The sequence below is a fragment of the Aethalodelphis obliquidens genome, unplaced genomic scaffold, assembly GCF_003676395.1.
Source record: "Aethalodelphis obliquidens isolate GAN/ISIS:26980383/991018 unplaced genomic scaffold, ASM367639v1 scaffold59, whole genome shotgun sequence".
Taxonomy (NCBI): Eukaryota; Metazoa; Chordata; class Mammalia; order Artiodactyla; family Delphinidae; genus Aethalodelphis; species Aethalodelphis obliquidens.
The window spans coordinates 5,060,570-5,078,660 of NW_020838003.1; the positions used below are offsets into that span (position 1 = coordinate 5,060,570).

The 18,091-nt window shown below is 46.5% G+C and overlaps 1 protein-coding gene across 5 annotated transcripts in view; it reads left to right on the forward strand.

Annotated features, from left to right (window-relative positions):
* The window catches only part of SHROOM3 (shroom family member 3), a 170,283-nt gene that overhangs the window by 121,700 nt on the left and 30,492 nt on the right, over positions 1 to 18,091 (forward strand). For all 5 annotated transcript variants that reach the window (XM_027087654.1, XM_027087651.1, XM_027087653.1 and 2 more), the window contains exons 3-5: positions 567 to 698; positions 7,072 to 10,231; positions 16,908 to 16,981. In XM_027087654.1, coding sequence (XP_026943455.1) covers positions 640 to 698; positions 7,072 to 10,231; positions 16,908 to 16,981 — 3,293 coding nt within the window. In that variant the 5' untranslated portion in view covers positions 567 to 639. The remainder of the gene's footprint in view (positions 1 to 566; positions 699 to 7,071; positions 10,232 to 16,907; positions 16,982 to 18,091) is intronic.

Sequence of the window (18,091 nt, forward strand, 5' to 3'; positions counted from 1 at the left end):
CCCGTGGCTGAATAATATTCCATTATATGTATATATGGCATCTTCTTTATCCATTCATCCACTGAAACTTAGGTTGTTTCTATATCTTGGCTGCTGTGAGTAATGCTGCAATGAACATGGGAGTGCAGATATATCTTTAAGTTCCTGATTTCAGTTTCTTTGGATATATGCCCAGAAGTAGGATCGCTGGATCATACTGTTAGTTCTATTTTTAATTTTTTTAAGGAAACTCCATACTGTTTTCCATAGTGGCTGTACCAGTTTGCACTCTCACCAACAGTGCACTAGGGTTTATTCAGAAATTTTTTAAACTAAGTTTGCAGTATTTTTATGTAACTGGAATCATGTCAAAATGAAAGGGAAAATAAACATATTAATAAAGCAGAAAAAAACCCAATGGTTACTAAGAGAAGTGAGCAGTAAGATCCATTTTCCAGTATTTACTTGATTGTTTTCCATCTCTGAGGATACAGCAGTCTCTGCTTCCAAGTCCATAAATCTCATTGGTGAAGCGATCAGCTGAGATTGCTCCTAACGCTGGGGGTCCCTCTCCTGTATCTCCCCAGGCGCAGTGAACCTGCGGGCCGACCTCATTCTTGGCATTCAACCAAATTTGGGGAGAACCAACCCGATGCCAGCATGATGCAGATATCTCAGGGCACGATTGGCACTCCTTGGCCCCAGAGCTACCATTCCAGGTAAGTGGCCACAGCTGAGACCCAGGGGCTTCTTACTTTCAAATGTCCTGTTCCCAGAAAAGATTGTTTTCTTATACTTATCTTGAGTATTAAGTCTCTCTTCCCACTATCCTCATCCTTTTAAAACCCCTAATGGTGTACGAGTCATCTTCATATCCTGGGCTAGACTGGCATGAAGGGAGGACAGGATTATTTTGAGCACTGACTGCTCATTTGAGATATTTATGGGGCCTGTTGATTCTCAGTCAGACATTTCTCAATTACACGTTATAACACTATACTAGAAAAACTGACAACTCCCTCCCTCGGTGCTTAATGTCCTTTCTTCAAATATGTATCTGGTTTTTTTAATTAATTTTTATTGGAGTATAGTTGCTTTACAATGTTATGTTAGTTTCTACTGTACAGCAAAGTGAATCAGCTCTACGTATATACGTATCCCCTCTTTTTTCGGATTTCCTTCCCATTTAGGTCACCACAGAGCATTGAGTAGAGTTCCCTGTGCTATTCAGTAGGTTCTCATTAGTTATCTATTTTATACATAGTATCAATAGTGTATATATGTCATTCCCCATCTCCCAATTCCTCCCATCCCACCCCCTTCCTCCTTGGTATGCATATGTTTGTTCTCTATGTCTGTGTCTATTTCTGCTTTGCAAGTAAGATCATCTATACCATTTTTTTAGATTCTACATATATGCATTAGCATACGGTATTTGTTTTTCTCTTTCTGACTTACTTCACTCTGTATGACAATCTCTAAGTCCATCCTCGTCTCTACAAATGACCCAATTTCATTCCTTTTTATGGCTGAGTAATATTCTACTGTATATATGTACCACATCTTCTTTATCCATTCCTCTGTATCTGATTTTTATCTGAATGATTTTATTCAGTATTTGAACTCCCCAGTTGGTTTTTCTCCTTCTGTTAAAGCCACTTATCCAGCTTAGCTCCAGTCGAAGCAGTTAACACACTGAGGATTGCTCAGTGTATACATCATCTCGTGTGGTCCTTCCTATATGCCCTTGAAACAGATACAGTGTTCTTAACTCCATTTCGCAGGACAGGACATTGAAGCTGGAAAGATGGCTTTGTCCAAGGTCAAACATTTCATCAGTACCCAAGTCAAGACTCAAATCCAAGCTAGGTTTCAAAGCCATTGCATGTAATCTCCTATACTTCCTCTACACCAGTTATACTAGTTATTCTTCCTCTGCTTTTCTAGTTACTCTGTCAAGGTCCAGTCAGGGAAAAGCAAAGCCATCATGGGTGTTACAGGAGAAGGGATTTATTATAGTAATCAGACCTTACACAAGTGAAGGGGACTGGGGAGAAGGGAGCCAAGCCTGACCACCCACTTAGTTCTTTATATTAAAGAGCTAAATCAGGGGCTTCCCTGGTGGCGCAGTGGTTGAGAGTCTGCCTGCCGATGCAGGGGACACGGGTTCGTGCCCCGGTCCGGGAAGATCCCACATGCCGCGGAGCGGCTGGGCCCGGGAGCCATGGCCGCTGAGCCTGCGCGTCTGGAGCCTGTGCTCCGCAGCGGGAGAGGCCACAACGGGGAGAGGCCACAATGGTGAGAGGCCCGTGTACCGCAAAAAAAAAAAAAAAAAAAGAACTAAGTCAGGACGCCCCTACATTTACTACAGACTTGGAACCATGCAAATTGGAATCCATCTTCTGAGCCCAGGGAGGCAGGCTCTGTCACTTACCACTTTTTTGGAAGTACTTGGATATATAGGTTATGGTAGGGAGGTAGGAAAGTCAAGGTAATATGGGTCCCGCATACAAATGAGATGCAAGGGCTTGTCCGTGTCAGGGAGTGGAGGATGTTTCTGGAAGGATTCCTTAACTACCAGGCGGTGGGTACGCATTTGGCGAGGACTCAGAACCCCTAACACTCATGTCTGGTCAAACCAAAGGCCAAATCCTAGAGCTCTGACTGGTGGGCATGGCTCCTTCCACGTTAGAATACCTTCCTGGTTACCCTCCTTGTTACAGGCACTCCTCTCCCTTGCCCGTGTCCCTCCCAATAACCCTGAAAGAATTTCTTCTCACCATCTGAGCCATGTGTGCTCCGGGAACAGAGCTGCCAGCAGTGCCCACGCCCCATGCGGGCACAGTGCTTTTGCTCTGTGGGCACAGCGGTGTTGAAGGCCTTTAGAAGGTCAGATGCAGGGGCCTAAGAGTGTGAAGGAAGGACAGCACGATGGTGAGCTACTTGGGCTTCTAAGTGAGACCTCGGTTTAAATCTCCACTTCACCACCTACTGCATGAGCTTGAGCCAATCACTTCACCTCTTTGATCTTGGTTTCCTTGCCTGTAAAATGAAATTCATAATACAGATCTCATTGGCTCGTAGTGAGGATTAAGCAAAATAACATATGCAAAACATTTAGTGTAGTTCCTGAAACATAGTGAGCACTCAGTAACTATGAAAACTAATTATAATAATTAGGCTGAAGACTTGTCAGAGGTACAGTGAAACCTAGTAATGGACTAGGTTAATGGCATCAACCGGCACACACTTATAAAATGCAGGAGTGTATTAACAGGGTACCCCTAAACAGTGGGGCCCTTTGGAGCCTCCTAACCGCTAGCCTTAGGAGGCCCTAAATCTGAAGTCATACTGTGACCTAAAATACAAGCTTGTCCAAAGGCAGAAATAAGACGACTGTGCTTAGAGTAAGTGCTCACAGTAACTAAGGTGAGCTCCAAGAGGCCTCAGGAGAAAGATGGCGTCGGCATCAGAAGTGCAATATTCTGAAGGTTCTGCTTCTCTACCTGCTGTTTCCTCCTCATCCCAACCTCCAGAGGCAGGTGGATCTGTACTGTACCTACCTACTGGTAGGTACTGTACCTACCAGTCTGTCCTCTAATTCAAGCTTCAGCACAGCCTCCCGCTGACACAATGACCGTCAGCACAAAAGCTCTGTGGAGGAAGAGAGAGGGAGAAAGGGAAGCTCGGGTTACCCAGCTCCTACTGCAGCCCAGAGCATCCTGTGTTCTGTTCATTCCATGCCTCGGTCTTGCAGCTCTGAGTTCTGCTCAGAGGGTCAGCCCTTGGCAGCTGTAGACAGAGAAGCTCTCCTGGCACGTTTCTGAGGAACACAGTGGCATCTAGTGGTCTGGTGGGCGGCATTCCTCTGACAGCCTTCTGACAGTTCCAGAAACCAGGAATATTACCTAAATGTGTGGATCTGCTTCTCATTAAGAAGCAGGAGAAAGAGGGAGCTCTAGGGTTGGGGAAGGGCAGGAGTGAGGAGAGAGGGAGAGAGAAGTTCAGAGAGACTGGAGACTTAATTTTCACTGCCCGCAAGCTAGCTTGGATCTGGAATTCCACCGAAATTGTATTTCAGCCTCTTTCTGTCAGGTCCTTGTCACTGCCTTTTTGCTGTCATACAGAAATCTCACAATGGTCCTAAAGTATTAGGACTTCTAAAGTCCTATGTACTTTAGAAGAAACCTTGAAAAGTCATGTGGTCTGGTCCCCTCCTAAGAGGCTGAAATAACAGTATCAAAATACTAAAGAACCAGTATGTGTTCATTGATTCACTCCTTCAGCAAATATGTGTGGAATACCCACTACGTCTCAGATAAGTTCTGATTATTGAGGGTACAAGACTGAACGAGACATAAAAAGCCCCCAACCTGCTGTATTTGTTTCCCCAGGTGTGTTCCATGGAATAATAATCCTAGGGTCACATAAGTTTCTAGGGTCACATAAGTTTAGAAGACACTGCTTAGTATATTTTCCTTTAAGAACATCACATGAGCGAGTTTATTAAGGACTCAGGAGTCTTAAAGTAATTACAATTATTTAAGTCATCTAGCCCAGTATTTTCCAAACATATTTGGTCACCTAAGCAATTAATATTCTGGGAGTACACTTTAGGAAATGTTTGCATACACTTGTGCTTTTTGCTGTGGTTTAAGTATTTAGAAAATATTAATACTTTCAAACAGAGGTGATGTGATGTCAAGTAGTGGTAAGTGCCACGAAGAAAGTAAAGCAAAGTAACAGGGAGTAAGGACAGAAGAGGTGCTTTTCAGTGAGTAGCAGGAAGTCTTCTCTGATGCAGAGACTTGAATAAGGGGAAGGGATTGCGCCAGGTAAAGAGCATTCCTTTTTTGTGGGAACAGCGAGTACAAAGGCCCTGAGACCCTGACGTGGGAATGTATTTCATGGGTCATTTATTTATTTATTTATTTATCTATTTATTTATTTTTGGCTGTGTTGGGTCTTTGTTGCTGCGCGCGGGCTTTCTCTAGTTGCGGCGAGCGGGGGCTACTCTTCGTTGCGGTGCACGGGCTTCTCATTGCAGTGGCTTCTCTTGTTGCAGAGCATGGGCGCTAGGCACGCGGGCTTCAGTAGTTGTGGCTCGCGGGCTGTAGAGCGCAGGCTCGGTAGTTGTGGCACGTAGGCTTAGTTGCTCCGCGGCATGTGGGATCTTCCCGGACCCGGGCACGAACCCGCGTCCCCTGCATCGGCAGGCGGACTCTCAACCGCTGCGCCACCAGGGAAGCCCACCATCTGTATTTTGAGATATGTTGGTGGTGGCATTTCCTCCCACTCAACAGTGTTACAGTAAACCCATCAGTTTATTCACTTTGATTTTTTTTTGCATGCTCCTAAATTAGATTTGAATTACCCTTTTAGTGAAAGACTGCTAAAATGCTTAGCAGTTGGGAGGAGGATTAAGTAGTGTCTACCACCTGCATGGAATTGATGAGCAAAACAGCCCTTGTGGGGTCTACTGCTTCCATGTGCCCTCAGAGTATTAGCTCTGAGTCTTCTGTTAGAGGAGATGAAGGGAAGCACAAGCGGGTCATATGGGATTATCCTCAACTGAGCCGTGTCATGTGCATTTTCAACACAGCCTCTTCATTTAGAGGGGAGTGGGAGTGAAAACTGGCAGTGACATATGCCATGCCACTGGGTGCCAGGACTGACTTCCCTAACCTGGTTGGCTCAGGAGCTGTTCCCTTCCTTTCTCCCTTGAATTTATACCCGTCACTCCCAAAGCAGGATGCTCCATTCAGTAAGTTCACTTCCCTTGCTAGAGAAAATTATTCTTAGGGTGAGTTGCTGAAAATCTAGTCTTCTTTTCCTTGAATTCCAGCACCAGTTTTGACTCAGCAGGTGATCCTTCTATAGTCTCTTCCCATATACTCTGGAGACAGTCCAGCCACAAAGCATTATCGCATACTCAGCCATTAAGACGCCATATTTACTTACATGAGATCTAGAAATATCATAACAGCTCCATGAATTTTAATAGTGTTTACATGCCTATTCATTTAAAAATGGAAAACCTCAGGCAAGAACTCTTAGTTCTTCTTTTCTCTTCTTTAGAGAATAGTGAGTCCCAAATGTTGAACTGTTGAGACTGCTGTTTGATTTTTGAGCTACTTACTCCTTCCTATGTCCATGTCCTCTCTCCCCCAACATGCTGGGGTGAAGTCTATTTTGATTTTATAATTAAAGCTAGTTATAAGTAATTCTGTCTTATGGCAACTTTCTGGGGTGTATGATGCCAGGAGTGAGAGTCACTGCCCCTCCCCCAGGCAGGCTCTGAAAATCACCTAGACGAGCTGGTGAAGGAGGTTTTACCCTCCAGTGTATGAGGCTTTGCCCAGATTCCGGGAAGTGGTCCGTGGGTGATTGGCTCCCAGCACCCAAGAGTCTCCTATGATTAAAGCTTCTTATCCAGCCTGCCTCTCCTTCTCTCTCATCCGCTTCTTCTAACTCTATAATATTCTCTCAGTATTTCTCTCTTTCAGTTTTGTTTGGCTCTCTCCCCACAAACAAACTGTCTCTGGTACAGTTGAGATTCCAGGAAGATGGCCAGGGAGTAGCCCTCCAATTCTGTAAAAAGGAAAGATATTAACTAAAACCAAGGACACGTGCAGAGTCTCCCTCACCCACTCACGTGCCTGGTCTCTTACTAAGCTCTCCCCTTCTCCCCGCAGACGCCCCAAGGGACATAAAATGTTGGTCTCCATCACTCTCCCTCCTCCTTCCTCGCCCACCTCTCTCATTTCTTGGCATGTGCAGAATGTCACTCCTGGCATGGAGCACATCCCGTCAGTGTGCCGCCCGTGTCCAAGTGGCCCCCTCGTGCTGCCCGCTTCTCCCTCGGCGAGCCTGGGTGATTGATGAGCGGCCCGTGGGTTGCGGCGTTGGGCAGTTACTCCTAGTGACGACACGCAGGGAGGCTGAGCAAGGCCCAAATATGGCCCTTTCCCCCCAGCCTTCCAGAAACCAAACATCTTTCCCAAGGGTACGTTTATAGGCTGGGTCCCGTGCCTGTAAGCCTGCGGAATGATACAGACTCCCTGCTGACCGCTCTGCCTCCCTTTCTTCCAGCTCCTCTACCAGGGACCTCTCCGGCTATGACCATGCTTATCTGAGGCGGAGCCCCGACCGGTGCAGCTCCCAGGGGAGCACGGACAGCCTGGAGCCCAGCGGGGGATGCCCGCCCTGCCACCCTCTCTCCCCGGCCAAGTCTACCAGCAGCATTGAGCAGCTTGGCCACCTCCATAACAAGAGAGACTCGGCTTACAGCTCCTTCTCCGCCAGTTCTAGCATCCTCGAATATCCGGCCCCCGGCATCTCTGGCCGGGAGCGTTCAGGCTCCGTGGACACCACTTCTGCTCGAGGTGGCCTCCTAGAAGGGATGAGGCAGGCAGACATTCGCTATGTTAAGACAATCTATGATCCCCGGAGGGGGGTCTCAGCAGAGTATGAGGTGAACTCTTCAGGCCTGCTCCTGCAAGGTAAGGAGGCCCGAGCATTGGCAGATGGTCAGGGCTATGAGAAATGGCATAGTGTTCCTCGGGGCAAGGAAGCACCACCCCCCTCCTGGAGCCAGCACTGCCCCAGCTCCTTGGAGACCACCGTGGACAACTTGCCTCCTAAAGTGGGTGCGCCCCTGCCCCCGGCTCGGAGTGACAGTTATGCAGCCTTTCGGCAGCGAGAGCGGCCTGGCTCCTGGTCTAGCCTTGATCAGAAACGGTTCTGCCGGCCTCAGGCAAACTCTGCAGGCACCCTGAAATCTCCCTTCATAGAGGAACAGCTGCATACTGTGCTGGAGAAAAGTCCAGAAAACAGCCCCCCAGTGAAGCCCAAGCATAATTACACCCAGAAGGCCCAACCTGGCCAACCTCTGCTGCCGACTGGCATCTACCCGGTACCTTCCCTGGAGCCACACTTTGCCCAAGTGCCCCGGCCTTCCGTGAGTGGTAACGGCACCCTCTACCCTGCGCTGGCCAAGGAGGGCGGGTATCCAGCTCCGCAGGGAGCTTGCGACAAGACGGCTGCCCTTGATGAGAATGGGAACCAAAGTGGATCTAGCAGGCCTGGCTTTGCCTTCTGCCAGCCCCTAGAACATGACTCAGTGTCCCCGGGAGAGAGGAAACCTGAAGTTTCAGCCAAATGTGTCCCCTACAAAGTCCATTTCCTCTCAGTGCCTGAAAACGAGGAGGAGGAGACCTCCCTGAAGAGACTTCTCACACCTCTCCAAGGCGACAGCCCACATCCCAGTGAGAGAAAGAGCACGCAGGGCAACAAATATTCTAATTACCACAGCCTCCAATCCACTCCGGCTCAGGCCTGGCAAGTGGGTGAAGACAAGAGATCTTTCCTGCCCTCAGAGCCTTGGGAGGGGGATTTCCATGAAGACCACAATGCCAACCTCCGACGGAGGTTCGACAGAGGCAGCCTGGGCCAGAGCATGCCAGGCAACTTTGGCAAGACCACATCTGCCTTCTCCTCCCTCCAAAACATTCCTGAGAGTCTAAGAAGGCAAAGCAGCCTGGATCTAGGAGGGGGAGCCCAGGAGATCTACCTGGAAGGCACGTCCACCTGTACAGTCAGCACCAAGGCAGAGGACTCTGGAAGGACTGTTGTTCCTGATCACAGGAGCCAGCTGGACAGGTCAGTTTCCTATCCCAGGCCTGAGGGGAGAACCAGTGCCTTGGCTTCGTTCCACAGTTCAGACCCAAGGTACGAAGAGCTGCCCTCCCCGCCCCCGCAGGAGACATCCAGTCTGGGCCGAAGGAGGCTCAGCTCCAGCAGCGCCTCGGCTCTGCAGGGCTTTCAGTATGGGAAGCCCCACTGCTCCGTGCTGGAGAAGGTTTCCAAGATCGAGCAGCGAGAGCAAGGGAGCCAGAGACCCCCGATTGCGGGCAGCTCTAGTTACGGTTATAACCACAGGCCCAACCGGACACTCCCAACTTCTAATACTTCGGGGAATGACTTGGAGGAGACAAAGGCCCATATCCGTTTTTCCGAATCCATTGAACCCCTAGGCAATGGGGAGCCGCACTGCAAAAACGGGGAGCCGAAGTCGGAAGAGGTTTCCTGGCAGCCGTGTGGTCAGCAGCTGAGGCGGGACGCTCGCCTGCTCCGCAGCCAGAGCACCTTCCAGCTCTTCAGCGAGGCGGAGAAGGAGGCCGTGTGGCCCGATGACCGGCCCCGCACGCCAGAGTCGCCCGTGCAGGATGCCCCCTTCAGCCGCGCCTACCGGAACAGCATCAAGGATGCGCAGTCCCGCGTCCTGGGCGCCACCTCCTTTCGACGCCGGGACCTCGAGCCGGGGACGCCCACAGCTGCCAGGCCCTGGCGGCTGCGACCCGCCTCCGCCCACGTGGGGCTGCGGAGCCCGGAAGCGCCGACTTCCGCCTCTCCGCACACTCCGCGCGAGCGGCACAGCGTGACCCCGGCGGAGGGCGACCCTGCCCGGCCCGCGCCCCCCGCCACCCGGAGGGGGCCGCGCCGGCACCTGACCCCTGAGCAGAAGAAGCGCTCGTACTCGGAGCCCGAGAAGATGCATGAGGTGGGGGTCTCGGAGGAGGCCGAGCCGGCGCCCCCGGGCCCGCCAAGGAAGGGGCTGCAGTTCGCGGAGAGCTCGGTGGCTGACCGGCGCCGCATCTTCGAGCGAGACGGCAGGGCCTGCTCCACCCTCAGCCTGTCGGGGCCCGAGCTGAAGCAGTTCCAGCAGAGCGCGCTGGCCGACTACATTCAGCGCAAGACCGGCAAGCGGCCCGCTGCCGCTGGCTGCGGCCTCCAGGAGCCTGGGCCGCTGCGGGAGCGCGTCCAGAGCGCCTACCTCCAGGCCGCGCCCGAGGGCCCCAGCCTCGCTGCTGCCTCCAGTCTCTCCTCTCTGCGGGAGCCCACCCTGCCGCCCCGCAGGGAGACCGCCCTCCAGCCGGCCACCGCGGAAGGGGGTGGCGGGGAGCCGCCACGGGCCCCCCGAGATCGCAGCAGCTCCTTTGCCGGCGGCCGCCACCTCGGGGAACGGCGTCGCGGAGACCAAGCCCCGAGAGAACTGCTCAGTGGAGCTAACGGCGGTCCAAAGGGCCCCCAGAGGCTGGACAGGACCCCTGGGGAGCCCTCCCCGTGGGGGTCCGCGGCCGGGAGGGCTGGGAAGTCCATGTCGGCCGAGGACCTGCTGGAGCGCTCAGGCGTTCAGGCCATCCCTGTCCACATGAGGTCACGGTCATCTCCCACCGCAGACAAGCGCCAGGTATGTGCAGCCAGCGGGTCCTAGCACTGCCCCTTGCATCCTGGAAGCCTTAGTGCGACTTCTCTAACCCCTCCTCTCCCCTTCGTTTTCCTTTTACACGCAAGAGAGTAGCATTCGTTTTCATAAGGTGCTGTCTTTCTCAGTGCCCCTGTCTGATGAGATCATTACAGAGATACAGATATATAGTACGTAGATATCGATACAGTTGTGTAGATCTCTTATGTAGATACATGTATTGTATACCAGTATAGATATCTATACATATATATGAGTGTGTATCAGTGGGTATAGATGTATATGTGTACACACACACACACAGTAGGCCTCGTATTCCTGGTTCTGCACTGGAATGGAAAATATTGGGAAAATTACAGAAAGTTCCAAAAAGCAGAATTTGAATTTGCCAGCACACCAGCAACTATTTACGTAGTATTTAGATTGTAAGTAGAGATGATTTAAAGTATACAGGAGGATGTGTGTAGGTTATATGCAAACACTATGCCATTTTATCAGTATAGAGCATCAGGTGGATTTTGGTATCCGTCCCTGGGGGGGTCCTTGAGCCAATTCCCTGGGGATACTGGGAAGACAAGTGTATATAATATATATACACGCATACATATATAGTATGTATGTATTATATAGTATATACATATATATATAATAATTTCATTTTAGTGTCACCCACTTCTCAGTGTAAGAATTAGATTAGGAGAATTTAGGGGTTATCTTTTTGTTTCGGGGGTTTTTTTGCGTTTTGTTTTTTGTTTGTTTTGCTTCTTTTTTCTTTTTTTAAGTTCATGCAATAGAGGCTGTGTCTCAGTATTTTAAAGACGTTAGCTTCATACCTTCTTTGTTTCTATTGGACTTTTGCATTTACAAAATAAGTATAGTTATTGACTTTGATAGTTGTTGGTTATTGAGCTCCAGGCCTTCAACTAAGTATGCTTTTATGTTTATTATCCCATTAATCCTCAAAATAATCCTATGTGGTGGAGTATATTATCCATATCAAATCCATGTCTCTCTGCCTCTTTCTGTGTACTATCGTGGTGAGATAGGAGAATGTCAGACTTTCCAATTCTCTCATAAAGTCTGCAGACTATGAAAAGATCACGAGGCGCTTTCTACTGGAAATTTTAGGCGGAGCTAGGAGTAAAACCCGAGCACTCTGGCTGCAGGAGTCTATCAATTCCCCTAATTCGTAGCCCATTCTCAAGCTCCACGTGCACTGCAAGTCGATGTCCTGCCTCATGGTTCCCTTGCCGGGTAAGAAGATGTGAGGAATTCACGTATATGTTACCACAGGGAAGAATACACCTCCATTGTCCCTTCTCAGATTCTGTTTTCCCCAGCAGAGAATGTAATCATTCAGCAAGCATTTGTAGAGCGTATGTTTTACGAAAAGGACTGCTTATAGGTTTAAAGGAAACGTAAAGGAAAATAAGGGTCATGCCTTTCTGGGGTTCACAATTGAGCAAAGGACTATGAACTTACATATAAATAACTAACACGGATAGTGAATGCTTTGGGAGTGGTCATAAATAATATGCTATGGGAGGGATAGTAATTCTGAGAGGATCTAAGAGAGCATCTCTTGAAGGAGAAGGGGTATGAACCAGGCTATAAAGGATGAGCAGGATATTGACAAAGAGTTGGAGGTTGTGTGGGGGAGGCATTGAGTTGGAGGAAACAGCTTCGGACAGAGAAGAGTTAGCCATTACTGTCTGAGGCATCTGTCTGCTGCACTGCTTCTGCAACACACATACGCACAGCATTGTGAGAAAATACTGCTCCCTCCCAGATATTTTCTCTTCAGAAATATTTTCTCCCCATATAACCCACACACCACACACACACACACAGTCTATAGAGGCAATCCTCCATAAGCCTCCAGTAGCTGTTTTTCACCCCTTAGCGTGAAGAACAGAGCTAATTTCCAGTCCTTATCCTACACCTAAGACGCTTTTAAAATCCATATGTGTAACATGCCATTTCAGCCAGTTTGATGGGCTTCGGAAGCTCACCAGGTAGCAGAACAAACATTTTCCCTATTTCTCTCCCCATGTCCTGAAGAAAATAGAAAAGCTTTGGTGAAAACTAAATCATCTTCTGATCGATGTCATTATTCTCTCTTGGGGAATTTGTTGGATGGTTATGAATGTTATTTTGCCCTTCCAGATATTTCTCAAGCCTGGTAAACTGGGAAATAGAGCTAAAACATAGGCAGTATAGAGAAATGATCCCAATTAAATCCCAATTATTTGGTATTATTTGAAAAACTTTCTAGAAAGACAGCTAAATACAGAACATTATTTATGTTCTCTTTAATAAAGGGAGTACCATATTTAGAAATTATTTAACGGGAATATGATGCCAGAGGGGGGAAATGTTTCAACGTGAAATACTTTACCTGCGCTGCTTTGCTCCTACAAATTCTGAAAATAGGTTATCATCCCCTAGATTGCAACTGCATCAAGACTGTGTTCTTAGGCTTCCTCCTTCATTCCCTGGCTCAGCAGCTGCACTGTGCCTGCCCTGAGACTGGTCCATGGCAAGGTCTGCCTCTCGCATCTTCTTCATACACCCATTATCTACCTTAGTTGTAGAACTAGTGAAAAACAAAATAAAACTAGTCTCCACATAATTATTGTAGTTAATATTTTAAGATGTTATTATTTATTTGAATAAATTCCAGGAACTTTTACCATTAAGCTTTAGGGAAGGTGTTAAATAACAATTTTTCTCATCCCAGCTTTAGAGGACTCTGAGAAATTAAGTGACGCTGTAGCGACTAAATCATCTGGTTGAGTTAAACCCAAAATATGGAGTCTGTTTCTGGTGCTGGCTCAGTCCGAGGCATCCGGAACAAACGCTGCTTGCTCCTGCCAGGTAGATACTAATAGAGCAGGATTTTGCAAGCTTTGGGCAAGGATTCAGCTCCTTTTCAGAAGTCCATTAGTGAGGATAGTTTTTGCTTCCAAAACAAGGTCAGCATGGAAATCAGTTTCTCTGTTTATAAAGCTTGATCATTCTTGGGCCTGAAACGATGACTGTAGAAGGCTGCCACCTTTTGTAGCCTGAGACCTGCTCAGACACTCAGCACCCCTGGGCCTTTCCTTAGCCAGCTGTGGTTGTCTCTGAACAAGCCGCCTCCTATTCCCTCTCCTTTAATTCCTCTTAATTTTAATAGATTTATTTATTTATTTATCTTTGGCTGCGTTGGCTCTTCGTTGCTGTGCGTGGGCTTTCTTTAGTTGCGGTGAATGGGGGCTACTCTTTGTTGCACTGTGCGGGCTTCTCATTGTGGTGGCTTCTCTTTGTTGCTGAGCACGGGGTCTATGTGCGTGGGCTTCAGTAGCTGTGGTTCACGGGCTCTAGAGCGCAGGCTCAGTAGTTGTGGCGCACGGTCTTAGTTGCCCCGTGGCATGTGGGATCTTCCCGGACCAGGGCTCAAACCCGTGTCCCCTGCATTGGCAGGCGGATTCTTAACCACTGCGCCACTAGGGAAGCCCCAATTCCTCTTAATTTTAAAGGTGTAATGGCAGAACAAATGGATATTAGTGACGGAGCTGAAGGGCACATCAAATTCTTGGCTATTTCCTACTTTCTGTGAGACTTTAGAAAACTTAACTGTTTTAAAGTAGGTAGGCCCTGCAAAGCTGGAGGAAAAAATCCAGACATTTCTGTCTTGGAGATGGAAATTTACACCTGTTCGTTGTCATAGATCTAAAATATAGCAGAGGCTATAAAAAGAAAGCTTTTGGAGAAATAAGATTCCTGGTGGGGTATTCTTTTTTTTTCAAAATGCTGAGTTAGAGTCTTCTCTGGTTCTCACTGTATTTTCAGAGATCTTCATTTCTTGTATGTAGCACATTCACCATGTGATGATGTGACAAACATTTGATTGCTGAGGAAATTGCTCAGTGCATGGAACCCCACAATGTTGGATGCAACATTGTATATTGCATGCAACCTGTATATCATTTTTAGTACCTCTCAACAAGCCTGGGGATAAATAACAGAATCAACTTTCCACAAAATGTAAAGTTACAACTAGCTACGAATAATCAAATGTTTACTATGTGCCAGTCACTGTACTGTGTTTTATAAGCTTAAAATTAATCCTACATCTATGCAAAGGAGGCGATACCGTTGTTATCGCCATATTACAGATGAGGGAACTGAGGCACAGAAAGGCTGAGAAATTTGCCCAACATAGTGGGAGCAAGGTTTTGACCCCATACTGTCTGACTCCAGAGGTTTTAAGTCACTATACCACACTGCCTCCCGGTATCAAAAAAGACTGGGTGACTGGAGGGAGGTGAGAGTTAACCATCTTATATCTGAAAACTCCAGCCAGTGAATTGATTTCATTTTAACATTTATCAATTACTGTTATACATTTAAATAACATTTAAATTTTTTTTAACTGAATTTCTAATTCACTTTAGCAGATACTTGAAGCTGATATTACAAAGTAGATGAATATTGTCTTCGTATTTCATTGGTCATAGAGATATTAGGATATTTAATTCAGAATCCAAAGGAAGAGTGAGAATCGGAATTGGATGGGATTCAGGTTTACAGTTCTGACTGTACTGTGCCTAATGAAGAGTAAGAACTGGTGTACTTTTAAGTCAGTCAAAAGAAGTTAGAGACGATTAACCAAAACAGACACTTAAGTTTCTGTTGGCATAACTCTATACCTGGTATTTCTCCCATTGCCACTGCTTTTTCCTAAATTGTCATAATAGTTTATACTTCTTACCGGTTTATAGAAAATCAAGTCTTCTTTGAAAGTGCATACGTGCCCAATCTAAGCAAATAAATGCAACAGGAATGTATCCTCCTTGGGCTTTCTGCTAGGTTGGGAAGGCATTTTCCTTCTGTCCCAATGGTATTTCCATTGACAGGAGATGTAGAGTTCTCTCAATGGCCTGTTGCTGGGTCTGAGTTCTTTTATTTTATACACACCCACAGAAATATCAAGCTCATACTGTAATTCAAAGGAAATAATAGAGTAGAAATATATATTTGAGCGTTACTAGGTTAGGAGCTTTAAGGGAACCTAGATAGGCTTTTCCAGTTAATTATTGGCGAAGGTGAACATTCATGTCAACAGAGGGGGTGGAGTGGGGAAAGACTTTTTTTTTTTAACTTTTTATTTTATATTGGAGTATAGTTGATCAACAATGTTGTGTTAATTTCAGGTGTACAGCAAAGTGATTCAGTTATACATGTATCTGTTCTTTTTCAAGTTCTTTTCCCATTTAGGTTATTACCGAATATGGAGCAGAGTTCCCTGTGCTATATATCCTTGTTGGTTATAAAGGGACCATAGGGTTTTGCGGAGAGTAGGAATTCCCATTCCCTCTAGTGATACTTGAGCAAATCAGGGACACATGGAATTCCTTTTTCTCAAAGCACTGACATCTGATTGTATCCAGCTCAGCCACCATTCAACTTAAGATTCCAAAGATCGACCTTAGGCTTTGAGGAAATCATGGTTTGAATCCTAGCTGCTTACTTAATTGTGGGTAAGATACTTATCCTCTCTGAGCTGCAATTACCTCCCCTCTCCCCATTGTTATAGATTAAATTACAGAAGAAATGTCAGGTGCCTAACACAGCTCCAGGCACATCATTTGAGGATTTTAAAGAGCTTGGCTGCGTGTCCAGAACACAGTAGATGCCGAGTAGGAGGAAGCTGCAGTTACTAATAACATTCAGGGTTGTTTCTTCTTTGGACCTTCTCCCACCCACCTTTGGCTCTTTTCATTGCTTCTTAGTACCTCTCCCAATGATTGGGGGGAAAGAAAGAAAGAGAGAGAGAGAGTGAGGTGGGGTGATGAAAAGCAATCGGCCCTTTGGACAGAATAAATGGTGAAATAAATTGTTGAAATTAAGTTTAGGGATTACATGCGGATTTAATTTTCCTGTTTTCTACCTGTCTCCTATTATCATAAATAATTGAGAGTTTTATCAATAGCTACATCATTATTTTCATCAGGGACCTGTACATATGAACTGATTTTACACTAACAAAAACTGACCTACAACCCTTTCAGGAAACTAATATATACCCTTATTTAAAACAAAAACAAATAATGACTACCCTTGAAGTGTCCCCAGAGTTACTGACATTACATGTGGGTGAGATGTTTTTCCCAGAGAGAATGTATTTCAACCTGATTACAAGCCAGATTCATATCTAATTCTTGAGATTTTGCTGAATCCAATAAACTCTCCTTTTCCTGTCATCTCCCATATTTCCCTATTGCTGTTTTGAAAGCTTGGCCCTTTAATTTAATTTCATCATTATATTTCAAGTATAGGAGTTGTCTGAAGTCCGGAGATACTTGTTATCAGACTTCTCTTGTTTAGAAAATGTCTTTGTTAGGAGAGGCACCCAGTGAGGTAGACTGAGGTTCTGCCACCTGTGACCTTGGGTAAGTTAACCTCTTGGGGCCTGTGTCCTCATCAATGCAGTGGGATTAACAGTACTTCCTGGGCTTTGAGGATGAAATGGGTTAGTATGTAAGAGTGCCACCAGGATACCTGATAATAAATAGTGGACCTCCAATAAATGTCCCTTCTCCTTTATACCTCCACCCCCTTGGTAAATTTAAATACCCGTTTGTTGGTAATAACGCCGTGCCTCTTGTGTTTTAAGGATGTGCTTCTGGGGGAAAACAATGGCTTTGGTCTTGTGAAGGATCCCTGTTATTTGGCTGGCCCAGCATCCAGGTATGTATCTGTATTTATGATGCCCTCTACCTTATGAATGCTGCTGGAGTTAAATGCTTCTGTTCCCCTCTGCCAGAAATCGAAGTGTGATATTATGATGTTTCATAGTGTCATGTGCCACCTCTTCAGTTTGTCTAGGCCATGGGGAGCTTTCTTTTTTATTTATAGATGACTTTCGCTAAGAATGATACTATTCAAAATAGGTTTTGAATGTGTGCTATTGAAGCAATGGTTGACTTCCAGTAAGTTTGGCATCAGAATAGTTGATGGATATGCTCTTCTCAAGTCTATCCTCTGGCTCTCACACGTGGGGCCTCTCTTAAACATGGCTGATCTCTTCTGGCTCTGTCCCAGAGGATCAGGTCTGCTGAGTAAAGCACTAGGGGAAGAATGAGCGTCACGAACAGCCTTCACAGAACAAGACAAACTTGCAGGAATCACCTGAAGTAAAAAATAAAGCTCTAAAATCATTATTTTAGGCACTTAGAGATAGAAAATAGCAGGAAATTCATGTTTTTAAAGTTGCCATCAAAATCACTTCTCCTTTGTAGAAAAAATATAATGGACAGTTTTTCAGAATTAGAATCTTTAAACTATTCACTTGGAGCTTAAGAAGTAGAAATTTCCAAAGAGAGTTTCCTCTGAACCACATGCCTGTATGTAGTTTTAATGCAGCATTATAGGACTATCTACTGTCATCTGTTATTACTAATGTTAATACATTTAAACCCTCCCTACTACCGTCCATGTTTTTTCAAGCCAGTTCCTTAATTTTTACTGTTTCATTCAATCATTGTTTCTCTCTTTTTCTGGCATTCACCTTCTCGATAGCTCAACCTAATACTGCCAGCATGGTCAGGAAGTGGGTATTAGGTTACCTCCTTCACTGCCAAGAGCAGCCTTCTGTAGTTGGTCTTGCTCCTGGAGCTGTGCCTAAAGTGAAGCGGTCAAGGTGAGGCTGAGGACTTTAGTTTGGCTGCATTAGTTCAAGGTTAGAGACAAGGGAAGACTAACAGTGAACTAGAGCTCTGCCAAAGGAGAGCTGGTCTGGGGCTTTCCTGGCGGCGCAGTGGTTGAGAGTCCGCCTGCCGATGCAGGGGACACGGGTTC